The sequence below is a fragment of the Penicillium pulvis genome, assembly GCF_028828015.1.
Source record: "Penicillium pulvis strain IBT 33274 chromosome Unknown contig_10_segment0_segment0, whole genome shotgun sequence".
NCBI lineage: Eukaryota > Fungi > Ascomycota > Eurotiomycetes > Eurotiales > Aspergillaceae > Penicillium > Penicillium pulvis.
In genome coordinates this window covers 2034872-2051252 of record NW_026643071.1, presented here as the reverse complement: position 1 = coordinate 2051252, position 16381 = coordinate 2034872, and the positions used below count along the sequence as shown (strand labels likewise).

Below are 16381 nucleotides of genomic sequence, written 5' to 3'. Positions count from 1 at the left end.
AATCAAACGCCTATAAAGCCTCTCAATCCACCAACGGACAAGAAATCACGACTCAAGCACGCATAACTTATCACTCAAACCCGCTATAACCCCTCGTCTCTTCCATCCCCAAATCGCTGACCCAATCTCCAGAATGTGTCACGCTATAGTATGGTACCACGCCCTCTGCCAACACCAAGACCAATCCCAAACAACCACAATTCCCTGCTTCTATGCGACAGCAACGGGTTACGATTGTCTACCGCATTTCCAACCAATTCTTGATATCCCTCTTTCAGGCGAGTGTTACAATTGCAAAGGCGAGCGGAAGTGGCAGCAGATGCAACGGAAAAATGCAGATGAATTGCTGCCCGTGATCGCTGACGCTGACATGGATGAGATAGCAGAGTTTGATATTGATGAGATTGATTCAGAGTGTCATATTCAAACACCAAACGATGGGTATATGCATATGTGGATTGGAGGTACTGATATACTTGCTACAGGATCTCATTCTGATTTGAATGGTGGGTTAGCGAACAGCTGGTATGAGGCTCATGATGACGATGGATCAGAAGAAGAAGTTGATCTAGAGGGTATAGAGGACCTTCTGCCCTCGTCACCTTGTTCGGAGATGGAGTTCGGACGAGATGGATGTGAGTCCGATACAGAGGTCGATTTCCCGGATTCGCCTATACTGGGTTATGCAGGGTCTTGGGATGTTATTTTGCAGCAGTCGCGAAGTAGAATACCAGTGTCCAAGATTCCTGTTCCGGTGAGTCGAAATAAGCTGCTAGAGCGTGATTGGGAGGCGTATGAGTTGGAATTGTTCGATCAGCTCACTTTCTGACTTTCTTTGTTATCAAAATGAGGCAGCATCATAGCTTTGTTTGTATTATAATTGCATAAGGAGGAGCATTTGGTGGCTTTGAGGTGTCTTTGAGAGGACTTATAGCATTTATCTGGGCATGGTATAGTTGCATTTGAGGAATATCATTGTACCTGCAGGCAGGCTCATAAGTACATTAGTCCACGTAGATCCCCTCCTCAAATTTCTCAGTATTAAAGAATCGAGCTGTGATTGCGTTGCCATTGAAGATTCGTCCTTCAAGAGCGTTTACCGCCTAGAAACAGTCGTCTGTTTAGCAAAAAAGGGCATTCAAGTGGGTTCAAAGGATCAAACTTACCCGCAAAGCAGACAAAGGACTGGTGAATTTGACAAACACGGGAACTGGTGTGCCTGCATCTCGAGCAATGTACACTCGTTCCACACTCCCGTACTGAAAGCAGTAAGTATCAAAAGTGGAGGTATAAACACCGGATGGAACATACCTTTTCATGACACTCTTCACCAATCTCTTGCATCAATTCCCCACTTTGCAACTCTGCTTCAAGATCCATGCCATCCAGCATTCCCCGGAGAATAATGACCTCACTCATAGGTCCAAATTTGCCAGTATCATCCCCACCCTTTTTCTTACCACCGATGATCGTACCCCGTCCTCCAGGAGTGACAAAGCCTCCCCCTTCAGCATCGGGCCGCTTCTTCCGCTTCTCAACCTTGACCTGCAATGGCTTCGCAATACCTGATCCCGTAGCACCAAGTCCAGATCCCTTGGTCCAGCCATATTTTGAGAGTAGACGTTCTGCAAAGCCCTTCTGACCAGGACGGAGGGAACGCGGCGCATCCTCGGCGTTTTCGGCTTCTGCTTCGCCCTGTGCGTCTGCGGGCTGTTCCTTGGCGAATACCTCCTCCAGCTCTGCTTCGGATGCAGGGATATCTGCTGGAGGGGGAGGGAGGGTGTAGCGGACGGGTGCGCGAGAAATAGTCGCGGAACTGGGTTGGAAGGCATCGAGGCGAGAAGGGGTGGGCGGAAGTTGCCCTGATGGAGGCTGGTTTGTTTGCTGAAGTCGGCGCTTGTATGCTTCGTCGCCGGTAGTGTCCGAAGGGGGAGCGGGCGGTTCTTCGGGTGGTGGAGGTGGCGGTGGTATTGACTGGGCATAGTCGGGCATGTCTATATCGGTATTCTCGCGCTGGCTCAACCGTGCACGTTGAGTGAAAGCATCCTCGCCGGACAAGTCGGAGCCAGATGCCGGAGGGGGTGGGGGCACATCGTTAAGATTCGGTGGGGGAGCAAAGCTCATTGGTGGTGCGAATTGGCCTAAAGATCCAGCGTCAGCTTTTTCGTTCGTTACTGCATTGTTCTGGGTGCAATGGTTCATACGGTTCATGGGCCGGTCATAGTCATCGCTATCCGAGTCCTTGCTCGGCGAGCGTCTCATGCGGTGCGCATAAAGACGGTCTTTCCATTCGCGAACCTCGAGAATCTTCTCGTCACTATGTCGGTACTCCTCATAGTTATTCGGTCGCGACGGGTCATATATATCGTCCCAATTTTGTGGAATCTCGTGCGGCTCGTGGTTCTTCTTGCGCTTCTTCCTTCCGCCGCGCTGTCGCTTCTCGCCCACGTATCCATAATCGTCTTCTTCCGCGGCCCAGTCGGCCAGAGTTGGTTTCACAGGCGCCGCACTAGAGGTAGAGGGCTGGCCGGCACTAGGTTGCGGTGCCTTGGGTAATGCGGGTTTTGGTTTGGCCTTTTGCGCTGCAAGCTGTGGCCGCTTGGTGGGTTGGAATCGAAGAGAAGCTGTCCAATGGTAACGAAGGTGAGTAACTTTTGTCTTGGTGGAATCATCAAAGAAATTCAAAAAGTACCAGCATTCAGTTGCTGCTTCTTTGCAGTGGACTCATCTTGCGCGTCATCGCCTTGTTTGAATACAACAGGCGCGCGAGAAATAGTTCCCGGGGCAGAATCAGCGGATGGCCCCAACAGATTTGCATAGAGCGACATCATGCCCCCGCCTTTAGCGGGGGTGGTACCATCTGTTGGCATGGCGAGTTGGTTGTACGTAGTTGTTAAGGTGTGGAGCTGGATGAGGTTCGATAAGCGCGTGATTGGCTTGGATCACCTAAGCAATCACTGTAGTCAACGAGGTTCACCAGAGATCTAACATTCGATGAGATAGTCTTTTGGAAACAATTATCAGAATGATATAGTTTCGAGAATAAGCTGCAAATAAAATTCGAATACTGGTTGGCATCGAAGTGATGTATGCAAAGTGCAGATGAAGGCCCGGACCCCGTCGTATACTCAACGGATCTTCCGGAAAATGTCCTAAAATCTTCCAGAACTAATCTTATCCGGTTAACTATTATAATTGGTCTGACCCCTTAGATCCTGTTTCCCCTTCAATTCATCCCCACACGCCATGTATACTCTCACCCACGCCATTCAGCGAGTCCCCGCTTCCCCCCACGTTCGGCTATTCCTCCGCGCTCCGTCCAAATCAATTCCGTTGTCACCCCTCTGCAGACCTGCCAATTCCTTCATTTCCAGTTCTCTTCATCTACGCACCATGTCTTCCGCACCCGCCAAGCACGAGTTCCTCTGCATCCTGCCGGATTTCCCCGGCGCCCAGGAGAAGCGCCTGGCCGTCCGCCCGTAAGCTACCAAGTTACCCCTCTGAAGATCCCGAGCGTGAACTAACGACTCATCCCAGTGATCATCTGGCGGGCGTCAAGCCTCTGGTTGAAGCTGGTTCCGTTGTCAGCGGTGGTAAGTCTTCCGTCATCAGTCATTCTTATACACCGGAGTGAAATATGCTTTTTCTCTTGGATGTGTACCCAATTTATTCCAATTGACGACCTCAAATCTGAAAATGGACTTTCGGCTCATGTCTTTCTCCAATAGGTGCCATGCTTGAGTCTCACCCCGCGGAGGGTGAGGTTCCCTCCTTTAAGGGCAGCATGTTGCTCGCCGTGGCCGAGAACGAGGCCGCCGTCCGCGCTATCCTGGAGAATGATATCTACGCTCGCTCTGGTGTATGGGATATGGAGAAGGCCCAGGTCATCCCCGTAAGTTGTGTTGTATAAAAATAACTTTGGGATGCGTTACTGACTGTCTCGTATAGTTCAAGTCGGCCGTGCGTACGCCGCTGTGATCTGAGTACCATCAATATAAGTTCATCAATATAAGTCAAATTGCATTAAACTCGCATCTTTGAATAAGAGCAGCAGATCCACACTCTACTACTGTTGCTCACTGCAGGATGGTAAATTCTCGAAGTAACAGCACCAAACGGCCTGATAGAGTCCAGGTATCGCAACACAGTAGTCCACCGTAAGATATGCCGATGCAGAACTAAGGCTGGCAGTAGACTTGTTTATTGAACACATGTAACATGCAGCAAAATTGACTTAAACCAGCTCCTGCCTAGTACTGACCTTCGGGTCAGCATGCCACAAAGCATCTTAGCCACCCAGTCGGTGGTGAACCTCATGGCTCAGCCTCAGCCTCATCACCTTCTCAGAGCAAGAAATGAAACTAAACAGCGGCCAAGCACCATTCAAGGGATTCCTATTAGTCTGAAATCTATGTAGGTCCCTCGCCTAGGCATCATATCGGCCACTTATCTGCTAGTGAAGCGTAAATCCTATGGCTGGCTTAGCACTGAGGAGTATGTGTGCGGGGGTGAGGTGACTCCTAATGGAGATAAAAATTGGCCGGGCATCATCGAATTGAATTCCCATTGGTGCGAATCTGTGTAGGCACCTCTCGCCTGGCATTATTTTTGCCATCCAGTCGCTAGTGAGCCTCACGGCTCAGTTGCGTCATCCATTGGATATTTTATGGAAAAGCGAAACTAGAAAAGGGCCGGGCAGCATCAAATTGAATTCCTATTGGTCCGGGTATATGAGCCTCATGGCTCAGCGCACCTAGCTTTGGAGTACAAGAATGAAGCGAGATGTAGATGGGCACGATCTAAACCAGTTCCTATTGGTCTAGATATGTTCAGGCCCCTCAACTAGGCATCATCTCAGCTAGGATTATCGCCTTGCAAAAATATACCTGACACTTGGAGTCGTTCCCCAAATAACAATGTTGGTTAGAGCCTAGGTAAGTGCTCTATGTATAATCGAAGCTTCAGCTACCTGCTGGAACAGAAAAAGAAATAATTGAAGGCTACCATCATGTCTCATTCTGGTGGAAGAACAGAGACCGAGGCCAATAGAGGGCCAATGCTGCTCATGGCTCAGGTAGCGGTGAACGCACTTGAAACTAGAAACCAAAAAAGGGGAGGGGTTGTATCCCTATGATTCTGATTGGTGTGAGTATAGGGCCATAGCCTGTAGCCTAAGTATAACACAGAGCTGTCACCCACGTGCTCGGGCGGAAATAAGCCGGAACAACAATCTAGGGGGCAGCTTTGAGGCTCTTTCACCGCTCAGCGGGGCTGTCACATACAGAAAGTCAAGACTAAATCCTGGGAGGAGATCAAAGGCTCTCTTATGGCTCAGCTCCCCGCGCGCCCATCTGTGGGCGTACCAAATGAAACCAAAGATGGGGAGTCAACACCGTTCCGCCGTCTTGATTGGTTTGAAGCTGGGTCTATATGTTGGAAATAATCAAGGGCATAGCCTGTAAATGCTAGATGTTCGCCCAGCTCGCCTAGGCGAAAGATTTGTGATAAATAGAGGGAATGATCCAAACCTCTCATCATGGCTCAGCATACCCGTTCACCCAAGGTAAAGATCTTCATTGCGCAATTTCCTGGAACGAAATATGGGGAAGCAATACCTCTTTGTATTCCTGATAGGCCTGGACACAGGGCGCGAGTATGCAAAAGAACTAAAAGTAGGAAGATCTAGGGTTCTCATCATGGCTCAGCAATCAAATTAGCCCCTCAATGGATTCGACACGTTGAAACCAAACATGGGGAGGGGTTTCTCCCGAAACATCTTGATTGGTCGAAGAATAGGTCATTGTTGTACACATCATGGCTCAGCGCCCCGCTCATAACGCCGCAGTAGGGCTCAAATGAAACCAGAAATAGGGAAGTGGTTCCCTTAAAACATCCTGATTGGCTTAGAATCATGCTGGTGCTCTTAAATATAAAGGACACATGAAGGGCCTGAGCTGTATCTACTAGATATCTGCCCAGGCGAGCTGGACGAAAATGACATTCGAGTTATGAACTGGTCGGAGATCTATGATTTGCCTCATGGCTCAGCATCAAGAGAGTGCATGAGACCCTTGACCTCGAAACGAAATATGGGAGGCAATACCTCTTCGTCATCCTAATTAGTTCGGATATAGGGCCCGAATAAGCAAAAGTTGACAACAGAATAATGGAAATATAAGGTTCTCATCATGGCTCAGCTTCCGATTTATACCGTCACTTCGGATTCCAGACGTGAACCCAAATTGAGGGAGGGTGTTCTCTCGAAACATCTTGATTGGTTGAAGGATAGGTCGCTGTTCACATCATGGCTCAGCTGCCCTCCAGCGGCATATTCAGGACAATTTTGAAACCAAAAATAGGGAAGGCATCTCCTTGAAGTATCCTGGAGGGCTCAAGGCCGGGCTTCTACTGGAAAAGATTGGACACAATGAGGGCCTAGTCTATAACTACTAATATTTACCCGGGCGAGCTGGGCAAAAATAGGTGTGAACAAGGAACTGGGAGAGTCCTCCAATCTCTCATCATGGCTCAGCATGTTAGATAATTCATATGGGGGTTAGGAAAAATGGGCAAAATGGGAAGAAAATGGAACTCAAGATGGGGAGGCAGCACCCCTTGGTAATTCTGATTGGTTTAGATATGGCCTGTTCATTACGCCCGGGTGAAACTAAAGCACGACGAGCCGGAAATGAACGCCTTCCATCATGGCTCAGCTCCGTAAGGGGATATGAGGAGCAATCAATTCAGAACCAAAAAAGGGGAGAGACTTCTCTGAAAACATACTGATTGGTTCAAGGCCAGATCAGTGTCCAACACATCATGGCTCAGCGAAGGCTTTTCATACGGTTTACTATTCACTTTTGAAATCAGAAGTAGGGGATGAGTTCTCTTGAAACGTCCTGATTGGTTCAAGGCCAGATCAGTGTCCAACACATCATGGCTCAGCGAAGGCTTTTCATACGGTTTACTATTCACTTTTGAAATCAGAAGTAGGGGATGAGTTCTCTTGAAACGTCCTGATTGGTTAGGGCTAGGTCCGTGTCCTACATATCATGGCTCAGCAAAGTGGCTGTGTGCATGTAATCGCATGCCGGCGCTCGATGTTTCGAAACTAAGAAACGGGAGGGAGTGTACATTCATCTTTTTGATTGGTCAATTGTCATTGGTCATCAAAGACCTGCAGACATAAATCTGTTTAGTGCTGATGGGATACGAGACTAGGTAAGCGAGGCTGAGCATCCATCTTCTATCTGCCCTCAATGACTGTAGGTTGGAGCTACCTATGTAAATGATAAAAGCGAGAGGCACTAGCAGGCAATTTTACCCTAAGAAGTAGCCCGTCACGGCAACTGATATTGATGATAAAGATACATAGAGATCAACTTGATAAGTCTGCGAGATCTTTCATATCATACTTACTATATACACGAACACGAATACTGATGGACAACATGGAACAGATAAATGTGTCCAATCAGGCAGGACTTTTCTTACTACATGTTCCCCATACGTTCTCAAACAGGATGACGAGACCAGAAAACAAGATTAGAAGTGTCCTGCTCACAGGATCGATGCATAGAAAACAACATGAAAAGAACGGTCCGGTTCATTCCGGTCCCTATGGATTTAGTTTGCAACAAGAAAAAGAAAAAACGAAAGGCGACATCTATCAGCCAGGACATAGACATTTCCCCCGAAAGAAGAGAGGATCACCTCGCATAACACAAATTCAGTATATCAAGGGTCACAAGAACCGGAGAATTCTATAGACCTGCATTTCTGCCAAACAACGTTTTCCCCCGTAGCGCCAAGGTAACAAATACACACACTCCCTAGAACGCGGCACGAAGATAGTGGATTATGGAAATCATTAGGCCTCCGTCACTCGAAACATCCCTCCAATGTGAAAGAAAACAAGAGAGAAGAAAAGAAGCGAACATGTATCACAGTGGTATAGGTTGATCGACGCTGACATGACGGGATGTTGTGTCTGTACGGTCGAGCAGAATGGAGGGTTTGGATCGGAGACGGACCGGGTTCAAAGATCAACTCTGTAGCCCACGTAGCCGTTCGGCTATCAAAAGGCGGGTATCACAACTTAGTACGCCTTGCGATCTCCTAGGTTACCGGGCTTCTCGTCGGTATCGATGTGCCAGACGACGTAGTTGGGCAGACCGACGACTTGGTAACCGGCGCGCTTAGCCATCTTGGCGAAACCTTCGGTCTCGGCCTGGTTCTCGAATGCATATGCGGGGAAGTTGATACCTGCAGAAGTTAGAATTGATAGGTTGGTAATCAGAGGCGGATATCAACATACCTGAGCGGTGGACATCGGCCTTGACGAGAATGTTCACGCCACCAATTCCGTCAAGCTCAACCTCCTCGTCCTTGTCCTTTCGCCAGTCACCCATGCTGACCATGTAGGTGCGGCCGGTGTCGTATTCCTTGTAACCTTCAGCCAAAACGGTGTCAGGGTCCAGGGTTGCGCGCAAGCGGCGACCCTTGTCAGATTCGATCCAAGAGTTGTAGTCGACTGTAATGGGTCAGCTAAATGAACAAACAGATTAATTAGGGGATTGACATACAGCGACCCTCAACATCACGGCCATCACGGTAACGGTGGAACCAAATGTCTGCAATCCGAATTAGCTCATCGGAACATCAAACCAAAAGATAGCCGAGGCAACGTACTCGGGACCAGAATATCCTTGTCGTGGGCCATGAAGTCCTCCAGAATGCGCTCAGGGCAGTCCACAATATCCACATCACGCCAGTAAACCCAGGAGTGATCAGCCTTGAGCGCAGAGTAGAGCAGGTAGTTGCGAGCACGCCCAATCGCCTTGCGGCGAGGACCCTGAGCAGCGAAACCGTGTCGCTCCTCAACGCTCATCTCAACATCAGCGCCAAAGTCCTTACGGACGACGGTCGCACTGCGGAAGCGGATTTTTTCATCGGCGTGGTTCTGGATACGATCGAGTTCAGACGCCAAGTTGGCCAAGGTGTCATCCTTGGTGTCGCCAACCAGGAAAGCCAGGTCGATCAGTTCGTGGGGGTAGGTCAACTTGTACAGGAGATCGAAGTATTTCTCGAGGTAGGGGGCGGCGTCGCGGAGAGGGGTCAGGATGAGCACGCGCTCACGGTTAGAAACGGCCTGCACGGTCGAGGAGATAGGGTTCAGGTCCACCTCAGCGATGGAGGTGTTGTTCACTTCGTAGGGGGCGTGGTGGTTGAAGAGGACAGGAGTCTGGGCGTGAGCATTCCACTCGACCATCTCGTTGATGGACATCTCCATCGGCGACTTGCTCGAGCCATAGCAGTAGAAACTAAACCAAACGGTGTCAGTTACATGGAACCCAGTTTACCCGGCAAGGAAGTGGATTCTGCATACTTTTGCATCTCCGACGCGGACTTGCTGACGCCACGCCAAAGCAGGAGAATCAGACCAGTCACGGCAATCGAGATCAGAAACCGAGTGCGTGTCAGGAGAACGAGAACCGCCCTCCATGGCGGTAACCGCGATCTCGCGGACTTCCAGTTAACTCCACCCTTTGGCAACAACATTTTGGGGATTAAGAAAAGTGAAGATGTGTGTTTTGAGATTCTGGACTTTCAGGAGCCGGAGCGGCGTCGATCCCCTGGTTCGAGGCCCGTCGAATACCCCTTGCCGAACGAGTGAGGCCTCAGAGGACGCGCAGAAGGCCGTAGTGAGGTAGGAGTTGGTGAGGTTGTCGTTGATGATGTTGACAGATAGGGAGGAGGAAAATGAGGAGGACGGGATCGCCGGGGGAAATTGCCAAGCGGCAGACGGGTAGAATCAGCCCTTTCGAGACACTTCACTCTCCACGTCGATCTACAATGTCATAATTTTATTTTTGCTAATTGACATATAATGGTGCTATAAGTCTATCTCTACTCTTATTTGTTATTCTGTGTCCTCCCGAGTAAATTTATTCTCTATTTTTTTGATTTAATTTTTTTCCCTTTTTTTTTCGGTTTCGGGAAAGACCCTGGGTTTTATTAATAGCAATCGTGGAGATCGACGGGAATATGAAATTCTCCTATAACGAAGTAGAACTTTCAACGAATCTATAGCATCATTCGTGAGCATTAAAAGTTGACTCACAAGTATATTCAACACTCCTACCCCTGAGGCTTCATCATCGTCCATCCCAACATTGCGTGTCACTTACGTGCTGGGTCTCGCCCCGGGTGTGGCGTTATAGCCCCCTAATGTTACGTCGAATTGCAGGGATGTTTTGCAAGGACGGCAATTGATCAGGATCAGTCAAATTTGACAATATCGACAGTAAGAGTTATAATGACGACCTTATTGACGACAACAGGACATCTAAGACATGTGGAGGGTCTTTGTCTCCGCAATTACCGTTGCATAAACACTGGGGACTCGATCCTTGGCACTTACTAAGATGCTGGTTAGAAGGTTATATGGAATTCAAACCCATGTGCTTCAATGCTATTGCTGTATATATGCAGGAATTTCAGCATTGACCGAGGACAACATCGTGTATCATTGTACAATGCTGTAAATCCGTATTCTATGTTCGGAAGAGTTTTCTGGTCCATAGTATATTGCTGCCTTCAACCCCACTCAATGGCCGAGACTCCACCATGCACAAAGCATTATGCAGAAGCAAACTCAGTATAAGACCATCAATATCGAAGTTCATGGGTCGGACCAGCTCATTTTATCTGAGTGTTCAAGTAAACATATTTGGTGCAAGGGTCGAAAATTTAAATCGCTCCAGGACTATCTATTATGAGGAGCTTTGTCCAAAAAAAGCCTTTACATTCGAATGATTTCAAACTCAGATTCGATAGAAAAGAGAGACATCATCTACAGATCCAATATCAATGCAGTTGTTAACGGCATCTGTACTACAAAACGATGCCACGTTATACTGAAACGCACCTATGGCCCTCATGTAGTACCTCGCGAGGTGAGACAGGCGACAGGCCATATCAAGTGGATATAAAGTCATCAACAGAACGTAGATAAATACGATGAACCTATTTTACGTTTGGAAGAATGATTATAGATATCGTCATATATTGACTCGAGAGTATGAACAAAGAAAACCGATCAACAATAAACAAAAGAAAGAAAAGCAAATAGCCAACCCAATCATATATACCATCATGTCAGCGCCGACAAAATAAAAAATAGACAAAAGAAATAAATATAGGCCACCCATTTTTGAATTTTGAAAAAAAGAAGAGCGAACCAACGAAAATAGACAGAAGAAAGAAAATAGAAAATATAAACACCGAGCGGGAACCTCAAGTCTCGAAGAGACAAATCTAGTATTACAGTGAGTGCGGACACGCTAAGGGGCACAATGCAGCGGGGAAAACTGTCCTCGAACCCAAAATGACGCAGGGGAGCGATGACACCGCTACCTGCAAGGGGGAAGAATATCTGGGCGGGAACAAAGGGGGAATCATCAACATCAGGAGTCAGTGGAAGCATGCATCGTCATAGCTCTGCACCTTCCTATGGCGACGGGATCAGAGAGTGGCGTCGCGAAGAGGGGAAGTTGAAAGAGGAGGATTGCGAAAGGGGGAAGGCAGGAGATGAGGGACCAGTGACGGGTGGTGTTGAAGTGAGGTATGAAGTGCCGAATGTTTGGGAAGTGGCACTGTGCATGCCGTCATGGTAAAAAGTAGGTGTCTCTGGAGCTGGAGCAATTTGTCCAATCTCGTCACAGAAGACACGGAGGCCCGGGAGTCCACCCTTCTTCTGGCGCTTGTGCTCAGGAACATCGACGAGTGTCCGGGGGCTAGTGCTCTCGGTCTTTGGGGAGCGGAACATAGCCTCGTAGGACTTAAGCTGGAACTCGAGAGCGCGGTTACGGTCCGCGAGGACATCGTTCTCGGCCTTGGCGGCGCGCAGCTGCTGTTGGGTAGTCTGGTTCTGCTGCTGGAGAGAGGTGACCAGCTGCTGGAGTTGCATGCAGCGAACCTGGGGCTGCAGCTTCTCTGAAAGCTGGGGAGTGACCTGTTCCTGGCGAATCAGGTGGACGATGATAGCCAACATGAAGTCGATGAGGTAGACTGCACCCTGGACGATGTGCTCCTTGGACTGGGTCAGGCTCTTGGATGGGTTCCAACCTGCACGCTCAAGGAAGAAGTCGTGGATGCGGCTGTCAAGCTCGCGGTGAAGCTGGCTGAGGTTCTTTCGGCGGTTGCCCTCGGCGATGCGGTGCTTCTCCCGCTGGTCATCAGGGTCGGGGGAGGCATTGCTGCCCTTGCGCTTACGGCCGCAGAGCTGCTGAAGAGGCTGCTTGCGGTTGATGTTCTTGGGGGCAATGAGAGCCATGATCTCAGTCTGGGAGAGATCATTGGGCCACTCGGTTGAAGCAGCCTTCTGGGCCGCGAATGACTCTTGCCAGGAGCTTTCGGCAGAGTTGGCTGGCGAGGGAGGAGCAGCGATATTCTCACTGCCTGACCAGGGCGACTTGAACTGGAACGAGTCTTGTGGGCCCGGGGTAGTGGGAGGGAAGTTCTCCTTGTTGTGGAATGGGTTCAAGTGGAATGGCCCACGGGGCAATGGGTCCACACGAGGGAGGGGAGGAAGGCGGCGGTCCTCGCCCAGGTCAGAGCCACTCATAGAAGTGGTTGATTTGAGAGAGCTGATATCCCAATTAGAATGAGATATAGATTCATAGAGCCCATTAGTACTCACGGAAGCGAGCAGCGTCGCTGAATGTCGTCAGTCATAGAACCCATTTCTTCATACATCATGATGAGTCGTTGATAAGCGTGGATACAAGTGATATGTGCAGAAGCGAGGGTCGATGTAGTCGAGTAAAGCCGCAAGGATGTATATACTAGGCACTAATCGTTTCCAAAAACACGAGATATTCACAGGGTCGAAGTGGGCAGGTGGCGGCAAAGCACAATAGCAATGGTATGTGCACAGTAAACGTGGAGATAAACACAGTGGCAAAGACAATGAAGCGAAAGGATCGAGATCCACACGAGGCGAAGACAATGAGTGAGACAATTCAACGAGGGATACGGGGCTGGGTGCATGGTTTATATGTCGACAATGACGAGGGGGGCAAGTACTTTTGCCTCAAGTGTATCTCACATCGATAAACCCTGAGACGCGGGATTCGTACTCATTCGGACCCAGAGAGGGGGAACGATGAACGATCAGGGCCGATCATCGAGAGACCCCAAGCGCGGAACCCGGGATGTCATACAGACAGATACTGTGCAGAGTGCATGGCGTCGGCTGTAGACCCACGGGGAAGCGAGGTTCGCATCCCGGGTGGGCTCTGGACCGTCAAGAAGACCCGCTTCGGAAGAAGCGTCACAGAATTATAGAGGGGAAGGGTGAGATGTCGAGTATCTGTCACATCCTGCACGGACGAACATCGCAGACCCAATTTGAGTGATGAACGAATCACAATGTCGCGATCCCGCCCCGAGAGGAAGGTTCACTACGATGATCCATGGCCCTTGATTTGTCACCGGCCTGGTGGTATCGAGATCGACACGGGGAAGGCTTTAGGGGCAGTGCGGCGTTGGCCCTTACATCAATAGTCGCCAATTAATGACATTATCTAAGCGTTCTCCGTGCGTGGTTAGCCTGGGAACGGTTAGAAACAACAAAAAAAACTCTCCGGCGTCCATGTGGATGGGATTCCAAAAACTGCTTGCGTAGGAAAAAGTAAACACTGGATTAACAGATATACGAAGATCCACAGAATGCATCTGACCAACGAGAGATGGCGGGAAATCTGGAAATCATTCCCCGAACGGTGTCTCCACATCCTTTTTTTACTTGCATATTCCAGATCAATTTTTCTTTACGAACCCCCGCTTAGATTTGGATGCATCATGAAACGCCCATTGTAAGATGTTATCCCAAATTTACCTTTTTATCTTCGATCGATTGCGTCGATATTCAGGAGAACCTACCCGTGGGAGATCAAGGGGCAAACTCATCTCCCAGATCCCCTTCGAACCACTAATTAGAGCCACCCTAGGGAAATAGAATCAAGCAAGGACCATGGAAGTTCCATGGTGTAACATGCGAGGAGGCTCGTAATTAGACTAAGGGGCAATTAATTAGAATCATGGTTCTATAGGCGATAGTCTATAATCTTCATATGACATACGTACATCAATGATCAGGGACCAGGAATTACAAAGACATTGGATCTACAGATCAGATGGTGTCATTGTCTAGAGCGTTGCGGACAATGACAATTATCCCCGTAATTAGGAATCAATTGCTAGGGCAGGCGAATCACGATCCCAGGGGAAGTGGAAACAGGCCAAAAACGAAAGATCGCTCGAGGAAAACCACCGAGTTGGGACAGCCCAGTTCCCAGAGACCAGGATACGTTTACTGTCAGTCATCGAATCAGAGGCCGTAGTTTGATTTGGAATTGAAAAGTCAACACACGGACGTTGGCGTCGTTAGTCTCTAGGCGAGTCAGAGCGCAAGAGAATAGCCTCGATGGGGTCAAGCCCTAACAGTTGCACGTTTCTTGACTAAAATTTGCCCCACGGGTGATCCCTAGTATGAATAGAATTGAATGGCTCTCATACGTCTTTCCCGTGCTGTTAAGTTCGCTAAACCGTGGATGTGGGTCTCGGGGGCTTTAGTAGATCAGAGCTGTCATATTTCTCCCGCTTTGGGTCCAGGCTCCATTTGAGACACTAAAGACCCCACGTTCTTCCCAGTTTCGGTCCCTGGAATGAAATGGAATACTCGAAGAACATGGGCAATCGTCATTTAAATCTGGTCACGGGGAGAAAATCATTCATATAATATTCGTATAGACGGCTCGTTGCTAATTCAAATTCATTTCCTCGACTTATTTCCCCTTTTGCCTCCCGTTTCCAACCTTGAACACGGCCCATATCAAGCCAATTTTCAATACCTGCAGACGGACCTTGAAACTGGGTCCCGCGCCTGCGCCTAGCACAAGTGTGCAGTTGGCACGCAGCTGCGGCTGCAAGTTCACTGAAATGGAATGACTTCCAGGCACGAACCATTCGAGATCGAACTCTGGTCTTTCCGAGACTTCCCCGGACCTAATTATTCCAAGGATCTTCGGAACTTTGCCTCTCCCTTCTTGCCGTTTTCAGTGACTTGCAGGTGGCTTGCACCCGGTATCTGCTTCCGATAATCTGACAAGCCTATCGGTTGGTTGATTCATGATTTGAGTTCAATCTTCTGAGATCAGAGATCAGAGCTTGATGCCTGGTTTCTGATCTGAATAATCTCGTTTCTGATCTCTAACGAAAGGTTTTGTGAACTTGACATCACAATCGTACGACTCTTGCAGTTGCCGGTTTCTCTTAACCGTTTGCTGTTATTTACTATTATTACACAGCGACGGGTTCATCCGCTGCGGCTCCTTTACAAGGATTAACCCTGTTCAAGGTTTCCACCTCCACACTCTTTCTGAGTCCGATAAGCCAATCAATTGGCTCAGCTGCCCTCCTCATGCCAAGTTATTTCCAATAGTGGCTGTTAGTTGACACATCCGAGACCCGCCCGCGACATGTCAGGTTTCAACTGTCGATGACATGGAGCATTCTACCGGCAGGTGAAATCCATTGTGTTCCTGGAGTTGCATGAAAGAACCACTTTGTTGTCCATTTGAGATCTCGTTCTGGGCTGCTCGTCTTTCGATCTCCACCCCACATGGGGCTAGATCGACTCAGCGGGTGCAAAAGTACCGGTTCATGCATCTCACAGCTGCAAGATTAATTCCTTTTTACATAACCCGCCACTGTAGATACTTCCACTACAGCAAGCTACTGTACTAGAGCCCACTTTGCGACTTTCCCCTCATCAACCACGCTATGTAGGCGAACGATCATTACGTGGTCAACGTACGATCGGTTTCTTCAGTCGAAGATCGATCTGCCTGGTCCTTGTGCTTTTGTTTTTTTCGGGATTTGCACTTTGCCTCCACCACGAATTCATATGCAACCGTGCATGCGGTTTCCATTCGCCCGGCTGAAAGGGGAAGCCACGCATCCCAGTTCAGTGGCAACCACGTATGGTTTACTCGTGCTAGTTCTGAGAAGACGCATGGGTCTACAAAGGGATGAAAGCTTCGCTCAGAAAACCTAATCACCTCAACTAAAGTTATTACACTTGCAATGTGATAAGAACGCAAATCGTAATAAGCCACTATCAATGATATGATGATCCCTAAATAATTTGTATCTCGTACATAATATCAATTGCCCCAAATGCAGCAAGGGCAAGGATCAGAATTTGGAACGTCATCGATTGCGGATCATCAAATCTAAAGGACAACAAAGTACAATGCATTGCTTCCGAAAAAAGAAACAGAGCATGCTGTACCACAGGCCTCCGGAAGATCCG

At 48.7% G+C, this 16381-nt stretch overlaps 5 protein-coding genes across 5 annotated transcripts; 2 read left to right on the top strand and 3 right to left on the bottom strand.

Moving 5' to 3' along the window:
- Positions 1-133: 133 nt before the first annotated feature.
- N7503_000790 (uncharacterized protein) lies at positions 134-829 on the top strand (the record flags this gene model as incomplete). The annotated part of the gene is made up of 1 exon (XM_057060351.1): positions 134-829. The coding sequence occupies one exon, from the start codon at positions 134-136 to the stop codon at positions 827-829; it is 696 nt and encodes a 231-aa protein (XP_056927274.1).
- Positions 830-1004: 175 nt separating this feature from the next.
- N7503_000789 (uncharacterized protein) lies at positions 1005-2870 on the bottom strand (the record flags this gene model as incomplete). The annotated part of the gene is made up of 5 exons (XM_057060350.1): positions 1005-1103; positions 1167-1259; positions 1312-2141; positions 2205-2624; positions 2693-2870. The coding sequence occupies 5 exons, from the start codon at positions 2868-2870 to the stop codon at positions 1005-1007; spliced, it is 1620 nt and encodes a 539-aa protein (XP_056927273.1).
- A 523-nt stretch (positions 2871-3393) lies between these two features.
- N7503_000788 (uncharacterized protein) lies at positions 3394-3978 on the top strand (the record flags this gene model as incomplete). Its single annotated transcript, XM_057060349.1, has 4 exons — positions 3394-3479; positions 3538-3593; positions 3729-3892; positions 3949-3978. The coding sequence occupies 4 exons, from the start codon at positions 3394-3396 to the stop codon at positions 3976-3978; spliced, it is 336 nt and encodes a 111-aa protein (XP_056927272.1).
- Positions 3979-8098: 4120 nt separating this feature from the next.
- Positions 8099-9561, bottom strand: N7503_000787 (ANP1/MMN9/VAN1 family protein; the record flags this gene model as incomplete). Its single annotated transcript, XM_057060348.1, has 5 exons — positions 8099-8265; positions 8318-8533; positions 8586-8633; positions 8692-9323; positions 9389-9561. The coding sequence occupies 5 exons, from the start codon at positions 9559-9561 to the stop codon at positions 8099-8101; spliced, it is 1236 nt and encodes a 411-aa protein (XP_056927271.1).
- A 1951-nt stretch (positions 9562-11512) lies between these two features.
- N7503_000786 (putative HLH DNA binding domain protein) lies at positions 11513-12762 on the bottom strand (the record flags this gene model as incomplete). The annotated part of the gene is made up of 2 exons (XM_057060347.1): positions 11513-12650; positions 12704-12762. 2 exons carry the CDS (start codon positions 12760-12762, stop codon positions 11513-11515), a joined length of 1197 nt encoding a protein of 398 aa, XP_056927270.1.
- Positions 12763-16381: the final 3619 nt, after the last annotated feature.